We start from the raw sequence: 13644 nt of genomic DNA, 5'->3' as shown, positions 1-13644 counted from the left end.
GAGTGTGTTTACTAAGTCCGTATGTCTAAGCCTTGTCTGACTGACGTCCTTGTCCTTGGCAGGTCTCAGCCTGAGTTATTGCCGCCACAGGACGTACGATTGTGCGTGTTCTGAGTTCGTCCTGTCAGAACAACACATGAGCGCAGGAGAAAACCTTTATATATTCACCAATCATCTGTCCAATAAGTAGCAGTGTGGTCATTCCCTCCTGTCCTGAGAGCTCTGGTGCATCATGGAGTCTGTGGTGAGAGTAAAAAAGACGCTGAGGACGCCCATCAGAAAGCTGACCAGCTGTGTGTCGGGGGTGAAGGAGAGGGAGTTGTGTGCCAAACGCAGGAAGAGGAGGGGCAGAGATGGGAGAGGAAGAGGAGGATGCAACAGGTTGGGGAGGACCCCTCCTCTCCGAACATCACACCCCAAAGACCCGTCAATCTTCTGCTCGTACCAGGCGGACCTAGAGAAGGAGAGGCAAGTGGACACACAATGTAGAAACACAACATGCGTAACAATACAGTTGGTAGCCTACACTTTTTGCCATTACCACACCAAAACTAGGGACTGAAAAGACGTGATTTTCCACATGGCATTTCCTTTACTTGCATAGGCGGCGGATGAGGTGGAGGTTTGGGTAGGTTAATGTGGGAGGGAGGTAGAGTCGCATCTAGCCTAGGCCGCATACACATGATCCTTAGTAAAACCGCTCTGAGGACGCGCTCGTTGCCGCTAATGGCTCTATCCACTGCTAGTAGGCTACCAGCTCTACTCGGCCGGTAGCAGGTACAGGGACTTTTTTCATAATGGAAAACCAAAAAAGTCGAGTAGAGTCGAGGCGAGTCGAGCAGGTACCATGTTATGGAAAAACGCCATAACTAGGATATGACCTGCGGCGCTTCTTTTTGGCATCGTAAGCGTCAGTTATCTCTTCTACTCTGAGGTCACTCTCTACGTGTAGCAGGCTCAGTGTTGACTTATATAATTTACGATAATATATAGGCTACAATATATTTTATGTAGCCTGATTCTTTTTTTAGTCCACTCCCAAATCATCCATTCCTTTTTCCTGACACTGCCTTTGATTACCATGACAACCAAACCAAACAGAAAAGAGAGCGGCCACAGTGCTTCAGGTGGGCAATGAGGGTGCATTCAATGTCTTTGAGTAATATGGGAATTAACCCGCAGATTGACACAATACGGTGCCAAGGATAGCTGCCTGTCCATATTTGCAGGATTGAGTATTTGGGTAGGCTTAAGCCTACCCAAGCCTACATTACCCGCCGCCCCCTCTTTACTTGTCTACTAAAATATAAATAATCAATAACATCCATAAGTAGCCTAGTTCATATTTGCCACAATTAGCTTATAAACACAAGAAGCTTTTTTGTTTCAACTGTACCCAGGTCAGGTACAGTTGAAACAGTAAGTACAGTTGAGACACCCATTCGTTGCTGTAAAGCTGCCCAACCAATTCATTGCAAATAAAAAAATACCCTTAAAAAATGAAAATTAAACAGTTTTTAATTTCCATTCAGTATTTTATTTGATTATTTGTTTAGTTAAAAGTAGTTAATTTGTAAAAAAAATATATAATTATAATATATGAATTAATACAATAAAACAATAATAACAATAGTAACAGCAATAATAAAACTGATGAACATCAAATGCAAACAACAACCTAATAAACATAATAAAAATAAACCTAATGAATAAAACACAATAATAATAGCCATTGAAATTCTACTGCAGGTACATTTGATTTGTGTCTCAACTGTACCCCGCTGACCACCTCGAACATTTCTCTAGATTTTACGATGACCTTGCAAGACACAAAGTCATGCAATATGTCAGTTTTTAGAGCACAGATTAAAGGTGCTGTAGGTAGGATTGCGAAGATCCAGGTTTTAGCCAAAAAAATTGAACATCGACAACTTCTCAGTCCCTCCCCCCTTTCTGCTAAAGCCCAAAACGGTCTCCTAAGCCCCTCCCCCCACAAGGGAGAATTAATGCGTTTGTATGAGCAGTGATTAACACGCAGTTAGACAGCCCCCCTGGCCCCGATTGGTGCATCTGAACAGGGAGCTGTGGATTTTTGCAAATAGCACTATAGGCTGTAGGTGGTGCCAGAGGAGCCAGATTTTTTTTTTAATTACCTGCTTCATGTAGTTCTACTCGAACATAGGGTCAGGCAAATATGACAGAAAGTTAGTTTTATAAGTCTTACTTACTGCACCTTTACGATTTACAACATGTAAATTAACTTTAACAGTCATGTAAGGATGAGAAGCTATTCAATATGGATGGGACCTGGTGAAGTGAAAAACTGACCTTAGAAAAATCTTTCGCCGATATCTTCGGACTGGAGAAGAGCATGTATTTCAAATTTCCCACAATCAAAGAGGATGCTAATACGCATGTCTGAAGCATAAATCCCAGCTCAAGCTTGTTGCGCACACAAGGTATTTAAGGTGTTTCAACTGTACCCCTGTACCAACTGTACCTGGTCTACCCCCACACAGTAAAATACTTCATTACAAGTAAGTAATTGAAAGTGTATTGAAAATGATATTTAAGTAAAAGTAGGTAAGTAATATTTGCTAAATTTACCTAAGTATCAAAGGTAATAACGTATAAGCACAATTTATTGTTGTAGTTGGTCAAGATGAAGCAAATTCTCTTTTATGTAAATGTGAAAGTATGTAAAAAGTACAATATTTCCCTCTAAAATATAGTGGAGTGGCATGAAATGGAAATACAGTACTTTCCTAATCAATGTAAACACATTGATTCACAGCAGGTGTGCTTTTTTGCACAAATGTGGATGTGATGAAGTTAATTTCCTAGGTGAAAATGTGAAAACTGATTTGTCTTTGCATGTGAAATACAGTTTTAATCCGAGAAAGAAATATTGTCGACCACAATGGCAGACCTACTGTATGATTTGAAACACTTTATGGCAACAAAATCCACACGTGCTTTGCACATTTTTTAAATTATGACTTGTGTCCGGGTTCTCGGCAGTAAGTCGGAGTCGTTTCAGGTGAGGGTTGGCCTCCGCCAGGGCTGCGCTTTGTCACCAATCCTGTTTGTGATATTCATGGACAGGATATCGAGGCGTAGTCGGGGTGGGGAGGGGTTGCAGTTCGGTTGGCTGGGGATCTCATCGCTGCTCTTTGCAGATGTTGTGGTCCTGATGGCCTCATCGGCCTGTGACCTTCAGCACTCACTGGATCGGTTCGCAGCCAAGTGTGAAACGGCTGGGATGAGGATCAGCACCTTTAAATCTGAGGCCATGGTTTTCAGCAGGAAACCGTATGTGTCCTTACCCCAAGTGAAGGAGTTTGAGTACCTTGGGGTCTTGTTCACTAGTGAGGGGACAATGGAGCGGGAGATTGGTCAGAGAATCGGCACAGCGGGGGTGGTATTACATTCACTTTATCGCATCGTTATGACGAAAGGAGAGCTGAGCCAGAAGGCAAAGCTCTCGATCTACCGGTCAATTTTCGTTCCTACCCTCACCTTTGGTCATGAAGGGGGGTTGACCGAAAGAACGAGATCCAGGGTACAAGTGGCCGAAATGGGTTTCCTCAGGAGGGTGGCGGGCGTCTCCCTTGGAGATAGGGTGAGAAGCTCAGTAATTTGGGTTGGGAAAGGGAAGTTTGGGGTCCCCTGCTGGAGCTGCTGCCCCTGCGACCCGACCTCAGATAAGCAGATGAAGATAGATGGATGGATGGACCGTCTGCAGCTGCTTCCGTTTGCGTTCATTAGAGAAGGCAGTTCAAATGAAACGAGTTAATTCTGAGTCACAAACCTGAGTCACTGTTGTGGCAGAGATGTTGCTTTAATTACATTCTGTCTCAGATATGTCAGGTGTATTTGTTTTTTTGTCTGCTGTATTTACAGAAAGCTCCGGGAAGCAATGAACACTCAGAAGAATGCGGAGAGAGCAGCTATGAGAGCTCACTTCAGGAGTAAATATGAGCTGTCTGAGGTCTGTGTTTGTGTTAGTAATAGAACGAGGTAAAAAATAAATAATAATCTATGTTTTTACTCGAGTTTGTCTGTCAGTCAGCAGGACGTCTCATTAAGAGATTTCAGGAAAATGTATCACTTACTGTATGCACAAATATTTTTTGGTCCAACATGTATATATCAATATATTCATGTCCATTTCCACATACACTGATTTTCCAAAATTGTGAATTTTCAAACAAAACATCCAAGCTTCAAGTTTGATTGCCTGTTTAAGATAATGCCCAACAGATTTCAAACAAATTTAAATAACCTAGCACATATCAACTTGTAACTGTTAAATGTTATGTATTTTTCACCATAATTTTATTTGTATTAAACTCATTTAAATGGCTGTAACTCTGTAGTTATAAGCCTGAGTCGTGTAAAATTGTGTACCATTCAGCCTTGTACAAAGCCCTATTATTCAAAATACAGGAGGAGGAGGTACAGTCATGTGAACAAATTAGGACACCCCTGCTAAAGTTGACTAAAAACAGGAATAAAAAAAATCATCTTTAGGAAATTGATCTTAATGCCTTAATTAACAAAATGAGGAAAAATTCAATCTTTAAGGACACCAACTTTCTTTGTGAATGAATAATGTATCGTAAATAAATAAATGTTCTTCCTTAAAATACAGAGGGCATAAGTAAGTACACCCCTATGTTAAATTCCCATAGAGGCAGGCAGATGTTTATTTTTAAAGGCCAGTTATTTCATGGATCCAGGATACTATGCATCCTGATAAAGTTCCCTTGGCCTTTGGAATTAAAATAGCCCCACATCATCACATACCCTTCACCATACCTAGAGATTGGCATGGGGTACTTTCCATAAAATCATCTCTCAATGCAAATCAAACCAGCTATTAGGCTAACTGAAATAAAACCATGCCAATCTCTAGGTATGGTGATGGTGAAGGGTATGTGATGATGTGAGGCTATTTTAATTCCAAAGGCCAAGGGAATTTTATCAGGATGCATAGTATCCTGGATCCATGAAAGGGGTTTACTTACTTATGCCCTCTGTATTTTAAGGAAGAGCATTTATTTATTTACGATACATTATTCATTCACAAAGAAAATTGGTGTCCTTAAAGATTGGATTTTTCCTCATTTTTTTTAAATAAGGCATTAAGATCTATTTCCTAAAAATGATTTTTTTTATTCCTGTTTTTAGTCAACTTTAGCATGGGTGTCCTAATTTTTTCACGACTGTATGTGTTTTTTGGGGTATAGGTCCATTACTTTGTCAAACCTTCAAAAACAAATGTATGATGATCATCAAGTTCTTATCGTTTGTCACATGTTCAGCCTTTCAACTCTCTCTTTCTTCTGTTTTTTATCCTCCTGATTAGAGCCCCAAAGACACAAACCACCTGAGGTCTGTTGGCGGGAAAGTGTCGCTTCCCTACGAGCTGTCCAAGATCATTCATCCTGAAACCAAAACCAAGGACGACGGCTTCAACCTGCTGAGCGCCTTTCAAGGCCTCAGCTTCGGCACAGTGAAGCTCACAGGGAGGACACACAGCAAGACGTCCACTCCCACGCCAGCAACTTGTAAAGTAATGTGATCAATATGTGATCACAGGGATGATCGGTACACAGCCTTCTAAATGTGTTAGTGCAGGGGAACCACAGGGGACCCTCATACATGATTGCTGCTCACACACAAACAGTGCTTCAACCGCTTACAAACTCAGTCCAATCATCTCTGTTACACAAACATGTCATTCAGACTTTGGTTTTGTACTTATTGTTTGTCTTTTATGTAGCAATAATAATATGCCAGATAATTGTATATCTTATAGCCTTTGAGATGAGCTAAATATGAATATAAATAATGTATTAATGCGTTCATGATATTATGTATTATATAATCTAGAAGCTACTAGATTATTATGACTAGCTAGTTTATAGATCCAAATGAGTGATCTATACACAAGTAAGGAATCTCAGGGAAACATATTCACATTTATCACACATTCACACAAGTAATGACATTACTCATTTTGTACTTCAAATTGTTTTACTGTCTTTTAGTAAATAATCTTTCCATATATAAACTGTATATGTAATGTATGTGAGCAAAGTTTTAAGCTATTAGTTTATTGATTAGTTTGCATTGAGGTGATAGTGGTGTGTAAATAGTCTTGCGCTTTCCTAATCAATGTTTTTTTTATAAAGCAGAGACCAAGAACTCACCAATAAAACCTTGTAGAGTTACCTACAAATGGATAAGTAGGCAGTCATGGTCCTTTTAATTTTGGTTTATTAGCTGTGTGTGAAAAACTTTAACAAAAAAAACCTACTATTAAACTAACTAATAAAAACATTTTGACCAGCTGGACCCACTCTTTTTTGGCCTGTGTGTGTGTGTGTGTGTGTGTGTGTGTGTGTGTGTGTGTGTGTGTGTGTGTGTGTGTGTGTGTGTGTGTGTGTGTGTGTGTGTGTGTTTTTTCTGGATCAGCCTGACATTTGGGCTCTGTTGTGATTCTCTTGAACTCTGATCTTCACATCCATTAATCATTGTCTGCTATCAGTTCATCAGAGCAATATAGAGCACACTCAAGGATTTGAGGTTGAGGATGAAGGAGGGAAAAAATCGGTCCTGCAGAGACGACAACGAGTGGTGTCACAACTCTGGATGATACTGGCGAACACATCTTGTCTGGACCATGAGGAGCATGTACATCCCAGTGACTGTGTGTGTCAGAGCACAGGGCACTCGTGGGTCTAGTACTGGAGTAAGAAAGAGGGATGTGGATGGACAAGTGCGGAGCTTTGAGGAGATCCCTCACACAGGGAGGAGCGGCTGGGTCAACTTGGTTAAGTTCTGGAGAGAAGATCGTTTCCGGCAGCTCCACAAGCACATGGAGAGGACCTTCAACGCCCTCGGACCCATTTACAGGTAGATAGAGGGATGATGTCATTACCTTAAGTGTGGCATTGATGAGAGAAACTGTTGATCATTAAGGTTTTCCAATGTTTGTAACAGTAGTGCATATGAGTTTACACCTTTCTGTGTGTATGTGTTTGAAGGGAGCACGTGGGCACCCACAGCAGTGTGAACATCATGTTGCCGTCTGACATTGCTGAGCTGTTCCGCTCAGAGGGCCTGCACCCCCGACGGATGACCCTGCAGCCCTGGGCAACGCACCGAGAGACACGCCAGCTCAGCAAGGGAGTCTTCCTCAAGTCAGTAACACACCTGTTTACAACTCATGTTGTGGTGATATACTGTGAATCTATTTAAGCTGTCACTGTGTGGGGACTCACCTCCCTTGTTGTGGACAAAATACAAGTCCCCACTATGTAAGTCATTACATTTTTAGGTTGGTTGGGTGTGTGGTCAAGGCTATGCATGTAGCGGTTATGATTTAGGTTAGGATGTCTCGAGATGTTAGGAAGTCTCCAGAGAAAGATTGCATGAGTGTAAGTCATGCAATGCAATGTCCCCTTAAGTGAGGGAAACAAGTTTTGTGTGTGTGTTTGTATAAGTGCATGTAATCACTTGTGTCATCATCATCATCTTGATCATTTTTGGGGTCATTCAATCAGTTGTGGCAAGTATTCAGCTATACTCTTGTCGGTGTAGCTTTTTAAAGCTCTTATATGTAGAATACTAATGTGATTGTAGCATCTTTCAAATTATTCTGATGGCATGAGTTTTTGTTTATAGAAAAATCAGCCAATTCCAGTAAAAAATTACCACAAAGACGCACAAAACGATTACAAACAATGCAGCTGGGAGATTTGTGTTGTTTTGTGTCTCTTTCAGTCTGGGATTTTTCCTTCTACTTAGGAGGTGTGGGGGCCTTTTACATGTCTGTGCCGAAGGGGCTCATTGTCTAGTAATCTGTCCATGGTTTTAGGTTAGGTTTTGGCTAAACGTTGCAGAAATAACTGGACAGGTAAAGGTTAAGTTGGGTAGATGTATGTATGTGAAGTATCACAGAAGAGACCTGTTTGTGGTTAGGGCTTTGTTAGCCAAGGGAAACACAAATTGATAGGGAAACAGACACAGCACCTCTTCTTTACGAATATTTAAGTAACGGAACAGCACATCTGCTTGAGAATGGTAGTTTTCTTTCCAACCCAGTTTCTTTGCTTCACAATAACTGAGCAGAAGTGAAGCAGGTCGACTTCAATGCCTCACTCCAAATCTTCTCTCCACAGGAATGGTGAGGAGTGGCGATCTGACCGTCTACTGCTCAACAAGGAGGTGATGATGAGTGCGCCCGTGAAGCGCTTTCTCCCCCTGCTTGATGAGGTTGCAAAGGATTTCTGTCAGATGCTGCGGGCCAGAGTGGAGAGGGAGGGGAGAGGCGAGGAGGGGAAGCGCAGTCTGACTATGGATCCCAGTCCTGACCTCTTCCGATTCGCACTGGAAGGTCTGAGGTCATCATTCCCACTGATTTGTGACCTGTGGTTTCGTTGTGTATTCTTGTGTGTGATTGCACAGTTGGAGTCTAAATTAATTCCTGTTTTATTAATACACATACACATCATCGGCATAATATTCTGGACCCTTTTACATCCAGGAAAAATGAGTTAAGTGTAAAGAGGTGTAAAAGGACGAGGGTTTAATGGGTGTATCCTTTTCATCCAGCAATGATTGACATTGGAGTCCTGGGGGAGGGGAGAGTATGGATTAATGTCACCTTCCTCTTTTGACAGTCTCTCATTCACCCTATTAGCTCTTTGAGTTGAGTCACGCTTGTTGACGAGGCTGTGACGGAGTCTCACATCAGAGGAATTATACAGTCTGCAGGAACATCACCTTTAACATCTTACTGCTTCTCTCTGTTTTTTAATTCTAAATATTCTAAGCTCTTATGAGAACCAAACTCATTTTAACCTGAGGCATAATCTGTCGTTAACATATTATAGGCTACATTTAGGAGGTCAAGGAGAACACACCTTTATAAATAGAAACAGCAGCAAATATGATCAAAGCTTCAGCATTCTTTCCCCAGGTCTGCTCCTTTCATGAGCCTATATGTCTGTGTGTGTGTGTGTGTGTGTGTGTGTGTGTGTGTGTGTGTGTGTGTGTGTGTGTGTGTGTGTGTGTGTGTGTGTGTGTGTGTGTGTGTGTGTGACAGAGAGTGAGGGGGGCGGGGGGAGTTGATGACTTTGAGACATGCTAGTCTGCTCCTAATGGACGACAACACACGAAGCCAGGTGCTAAGCCGGGATAGGAATAGACATGCAAGAAACTCTATTCCAGTCAGTGATGTGAATTTAATATAATACAAGCGTGTCTGATAGGTGGTGGATGCCTGGTGGTGGAGAGGCAGTTCCTCTAAGGCAACATATGCATTCAGAAAAAAAGAGGAGCTAGATTTGAAAAACACAGTTTACACAATATTTTCTTGCTGTCACAGACATACTTTTTTGTGCTTCATTTTAGAACATACTCAACCCATAGGGCCCTTTAAAATAAAAAATAAAAACCTGAAACCTTGAAAACTATTCAGTTAACTCTCACCCTCACCCACCTATACACGCTCACCTTCTCCTTCCCCCCTGTAGCCAGTTGCCATGTAATCTACGGGGAGCGTATTGGCCTCTTCTCCTCATCTCCCTCAATGGAGTCCCAGAAGTTTATCTGGGCCGTGGAGCGAATGCTGGCAACAACCCCTCCTCTCCTCTACCTGCCCCCTCGCCTGCTGCTCCGCATCGGCGCTCCCCTGTGGACCCAGCACGCCAGTGCATGGGACCACATCTGCAGCCACGGTAGGCAGACCAAAAGCATTGGCATCCTTTGGCAGGGAGTAATGAATCTAGTTGATCTAACTCTCTTTAATCTGTTCCATTATCCAACTTCACTACTCCAATCTTACACACTGACTCTGTCATCCTGTCCTGATCTTCTTCTAGCGGAGGCGAGGATCCAGAAGGGGTGCCAGCATCTGTCTTCCTCCCAGGCTCAGGGGTCTGAGGCTGGAGCAGCTGGAGGCCAGTACACCGGGGTTCTGGGCCAACTCATGGAGAAAGGGCAGCTATCCTTGGACCTCATCAAAGCCAACATCACTGAGTTGATGGCAGGAGGGGTCGACACGGTGTGTGTGTGTGTGTGTGTGTGTGTGTGTGTGTGTGTGTGTGTGTGTGTGTCTTCTTTGGCCTGTATTTGTGTATCTCACCCTAGCTGATTCCATGTCACCTCTCATCCCATCATCTCTGCAGACAGCGGTGCCCCTGCAGTTTGCTCTGTTTGAGCTGGGCCGTAACCCGGAGGTGCAGGAGAGGGTGAGGCAGCAGGTGAGGACGTCGTGGGCACAGGCTGGTTGTGATCCTCAGAAAGCCCTGCAGGGGGCACCATTACTGAAAGGCCTAATCAAGGAGATTCTCAGGTACATAATACTCAAGGCACATCCATCTGCTCGTGGCCTGATTAACCTATTTGTAGGCCACCTACATAGACCCACACACTTTGCACCATCTCTGCATTGTGTATTTACCCTGTTGGATCTGTTGACATGTGAGCTCACTATGATTTCTTTCCCATAGCACTTTTAGAAACCTCCCATCTGTATTAGCTTAGTGAAAAGTTAAGCTTGAAAGTTCATTCTTGACCTTGGAAATAATAGTTTGACAAAACAATTCCAACTCAAGGTCTATTTACTAACTTTTCCAAGGCTTTCAGAGCTTCCATATTAACAGACCCATCTCCATCCCAACTGATCAGACTCTATCAGCTGATGAAGACTGTGTGATACGTCTGAAAGCGTGTAAGTGGACCTTGAGTTGGAAATGTTTTGTCAAACTGCTATTTCCAAGGTCCAGAGTCAACTTTAATGCTTAAAGCAATTAAGATTTCAACAAAATAGGGCCAAAAGATGACACAGTAATGCTGGACTCAGCTGATATTGTGCTTTAGTGGTGCAAGTTTCCAAACAAATTTGCAGTTAATCAGATAACTAATAACCAGCTGACACATAGTGAACCAAGAACATTTTCAGCTTAAGTGCTGGATAAGAGGAGAAAAAAACCTGTCTCCTTCAGATCTATGAGTATCATGAAAGAAAAAGCATTGTAGGAGCTTTAGAACGAGTCTGTTACTGTTTTAAGCAACAATGAGAATTGGTTACCAGTAATCCTATAGTTTAGTTAGAGTTAGAAGTCAAAGATAACATCTAAAAAACAGATATCTGTTTGTGTGTGTGTTTGGGTTGTGTCAGGTTATATCCGGTGGGAACTACAGTGCAGCGGTATCCGATCAAAGATATTGTTCTTCAGAATTACCACGTTCCTGCTGGGGTGAGTGATCACACTGTGACTGTGAGGCACATTCATTGCTACAGCTATCTTCAGTGTGTTTGACGGACATCAACTCTCTCCTCAGACGATGGTCCAGGCCTGTCTCTACCCCCTGGGAAGAAGCGCGGAAGTGTTTGAGGATCCACTGCGCTTTGACCCCGGCCGGTGGGGCAGCAGCAGAGAGGAAGGCCAAAGAGGAGAGGGGTCAGGGGGGTTTCGCTCTCTGGCGTTTGGGTTTGGTGCGAGGCAGTGTGTCGGGAGGAGGATTGCTGAGAACGAGATGCAGCTCTTGCTCATGCATGTGAGTATTGGCAGACAAGAGAAGGGGGGGAAAGGATATGATTTAAGAGGAAGGAAAAGAGTTGGAAATGTTGAGTTATAGGTAAGAAAAGGCAGACAAGATTAGACAAGCTTAATCTGTGTCTGCTGAGCAGGAAGAAGTACTCTTTACCTAATTAAAAGTACCAGACCACAATGTTAAAATACTCTATTACAAGTCAAAGTAAGGAATGCACAAGCAGCAGCAGTAGCTGGTTAACTAGGCCTACTTTATATACACACACAGTATACAGTTTATTACAGTGGTTACCAAGCAAGGGCTCGGGCCCTTCCAAAGAGCCACAAGATGAATCTGGAGGGTCGTGAGAGGATGAATGGGAGACGAAATAGAATTTGTATTAATTTCTCAGACTTTTCTCTAATAAATTGGATCATTTTACCTCTTTAACTGTTTTTTTTTATTTATTTATTTTAAATTAAACCATGTGAGAGGTTTGGTCTTTTTGGTGGATGTGTTGACAACTCATAGACCTGAAAAAGATCTGAAATGTGACAAGGAGCCCCAACTAGAGACTGCTATACTGTAAGGGGTCATAAGCCAAAAAGGTTCAGAACCTCTGTTTTAATCGGTGTTGTATTATATAAGTCTTCACACCCTATCATCCCCCTCCCCCACCCACCCACCCACCGCCTCCCTTTATCCTCCCTTTTTGTTTCTGCTCCCTCTCTGTCTAGATCCTGTTGAGCTTCCATCTCAGCGTGTCATGCTCAGAAGACATTAAAACCACATGCACCCTCATCCTCCAGCCCGAGACTCCGCCAAGGATCACTTTTAGGAAACTCTGACACACACACACACACACACACACACACACACACACACACACACACACACACACACACACACACACACACACACGCCTGTTTTAGTCTCCCAAAATAACAACCATAACTGTCTCAGTTCTACTCACTGAAGCTTTTTTGCATCCTCATAAACGGTGCAACATTGAAATTCAAGAATTCATAATGCTGATGAATAAAGTATACTTTCCTCCTCCTGTTGTCTTCATTGTGGCAAAGCTTGCAAAATCAATTAATTAATTAGTGTTAAATCATTAACACTGCTGTCCACTAGATGGCGCTAAACGCACACCAACACATTCATTTACATTTGACGCACTTGTCCCTCCTTACCACCATAGATTGAGAATATTTACAGTATATGTTCACCACTCAGTCCTCACTTGGCCTGCTTTGTGCATCCAACAGGTTGGTCGTTTCCTTTCTAAAGATCTAAACTTTACAATCTTGTTTCATAACTGTGTCTGTACTCAACTGTGTTTGTATGCAGCGTGCCAACATTTTTTTTTGTACCCTGCTATTTATGTTACATTCTTTGTTTGTTATTTATTTATTTTTAGCTGAAAATCTTTTCTGCTGTTCACTCCGCCAGATATTGATCACTCTACTTTTCCCTCTTTTGTCAATTGTTTGCTGACAACCTCCATAAAAAGACTAAAAGGTGAACGTTTTAATGCTAATAGGCATACTGCTACCTGGTCCCTGTATTTTATTATTTAAAGTGTTGCAAATTTCACTTATATATCAGTATTATACTATGTCTCCATGCGTAAAAACGACCTTCACTACAGTCTGGTAATTATGTGCAGTGTTATTATTAGTAATTTATCATACTAGGTGTGTGCCACACAGAGCAGAGGGCTGCAGGGTTTCTCTAGTCAACCCAGGAACAAAGGTCTGTTTGTCTTTGGCTAACGATTTACACCCTCTGTCTGCATGGGTTCATGTATGACTGTGCATAGATACGAAATGCAGCTTCCTTCATGCACTCTAAGAAACTTTGAGTGAACTGCGTCACTGAGTGGAAAGACACATCATTTCTATGTGCCACCTCATATGTCAAAGTCTCATACTTAAATAACATCAGCCATTATCAGTCCACTGTTCTCTAGGACAGGCTTGTGTGTGGTCCAATAAAACAGCAGGCTGCAGTGGGTGAGTGCAAAGTTTTTTCTGGTAATATATTTTTTTTAACCTAAAAAAAGGTATACACTTTCTCTTAAGTCAG

At 42.2% G+C, this 13644-nt stretch overlaps 2 protein-coding genes across 2 annotated transcripts; both read left to right on the top strand.

Moving 5' to 3' along the window:
* Positions 1 to 232: 232 nt before the first annotated feature.
* Positions 233 to 5638, top strand: LOC144518967 (complexin-3-like). Its single transcript, XM_078251850.1, has 3 exons — positions 233 to 472; positions 3908 to 3991; positions 5372 to 5638. Exons 1-3 carry the CDS (start codon positions 233 to 235, stop codon positions 5585 to 5587), a joined length of 540 nt encoding a protein of 179 aa, XP_078107976.1. The 3' UTR covers positions 5588 to 5638.
* Positions 5639 to 6691: 1053 nt separating this feature from the next.
* Positions 6692 to 12401, top strand: cyp11c1 (cytochrome P450, family 11, subfamily C, polypeptide 1). Its single transcript, XM_078251849.1, has 9 exons — positions 6692 to 6924; positions 7056 to 7211; positions 8193 to 8407; positions 9549 to 9752; positions 9897 to 10078; positions 10203 to 10369; positions 11198 to 11276; positions 11362 to 11577; positions 12291 to 12401. Exons 1-9 carry the CDS (start codon positions 6692 to 6694, stop codon positions 12399 to 12401), a joined length of 1563 nt encoding a protein of 520 aa, XP_078107975.1.
* Positions 12402 to 13644: the final 1243 nt, after the last annotated feature.

The sequence above is a fragment of the Sander vitreus genome, chromosome 6 (assembly GCF_031162955.1).
Source record: "Sander vitreus isolate 19-12246 chromosome 6, sanVit1, whole genome shotgun sequence".
NCBI classification, from domain to species: domain Eukaryota; kingdom Metazoa; phylum Chordata; class Actinopteri; order Perciformes; family Percidae; genus Sander; species Sander vitreus.
The sequence above is the reverse complement of the archived record's forward strand: the minus strand, read 5'-3'. Positions and strand labels throughout refer to the sequence as shown.

Bases quoted from the DNA above. Each gene is read 5' to 3' on its own strand.
- LOC144518967 (XM_078251850.1), top strand. From the start codon at position 233: ATGGAGTCTGTGGTGAGAGTAAAAAAGACGCTGAGGACGCCCATCAGA. The intron at 473-3,907 runs GTGGACACACAA...ATTTACAGAAAG, and splicing joins ACCTAGAGAAGGAGAGGCAA to CTCCGGGAAGCAATGAACAC. The intron at 3,992-5,371 runs GTCTGTGTTTGT...CCTCCTGATTAG, and splicing joins GTAAATATGAGCTGTCTGAG to AGCCCCAAAGACACAAACCA.
- cyp11c1 (XM_078251849.1), top strand. From the start codon at position 6,692: ATGAGGAGCATGTACATCCCAGTGACTGTGTGTGTCAGAGCACAGGGC. The intron at 10,370-11,197 runs GTACATAATACT...GGGTTGTGTCAG, and splicing joins CTAATCAAGGAGATTCTCAG to GTTATATCCGGTGGGAACTA. The intron at 11,277-11,361 runs GTGAGTGATCAC...CTCTCTCCTCAG, and splicing joins ATTACCACGTTCCTGCTGGG to ACGATGGTCCAGGCCTGTCT.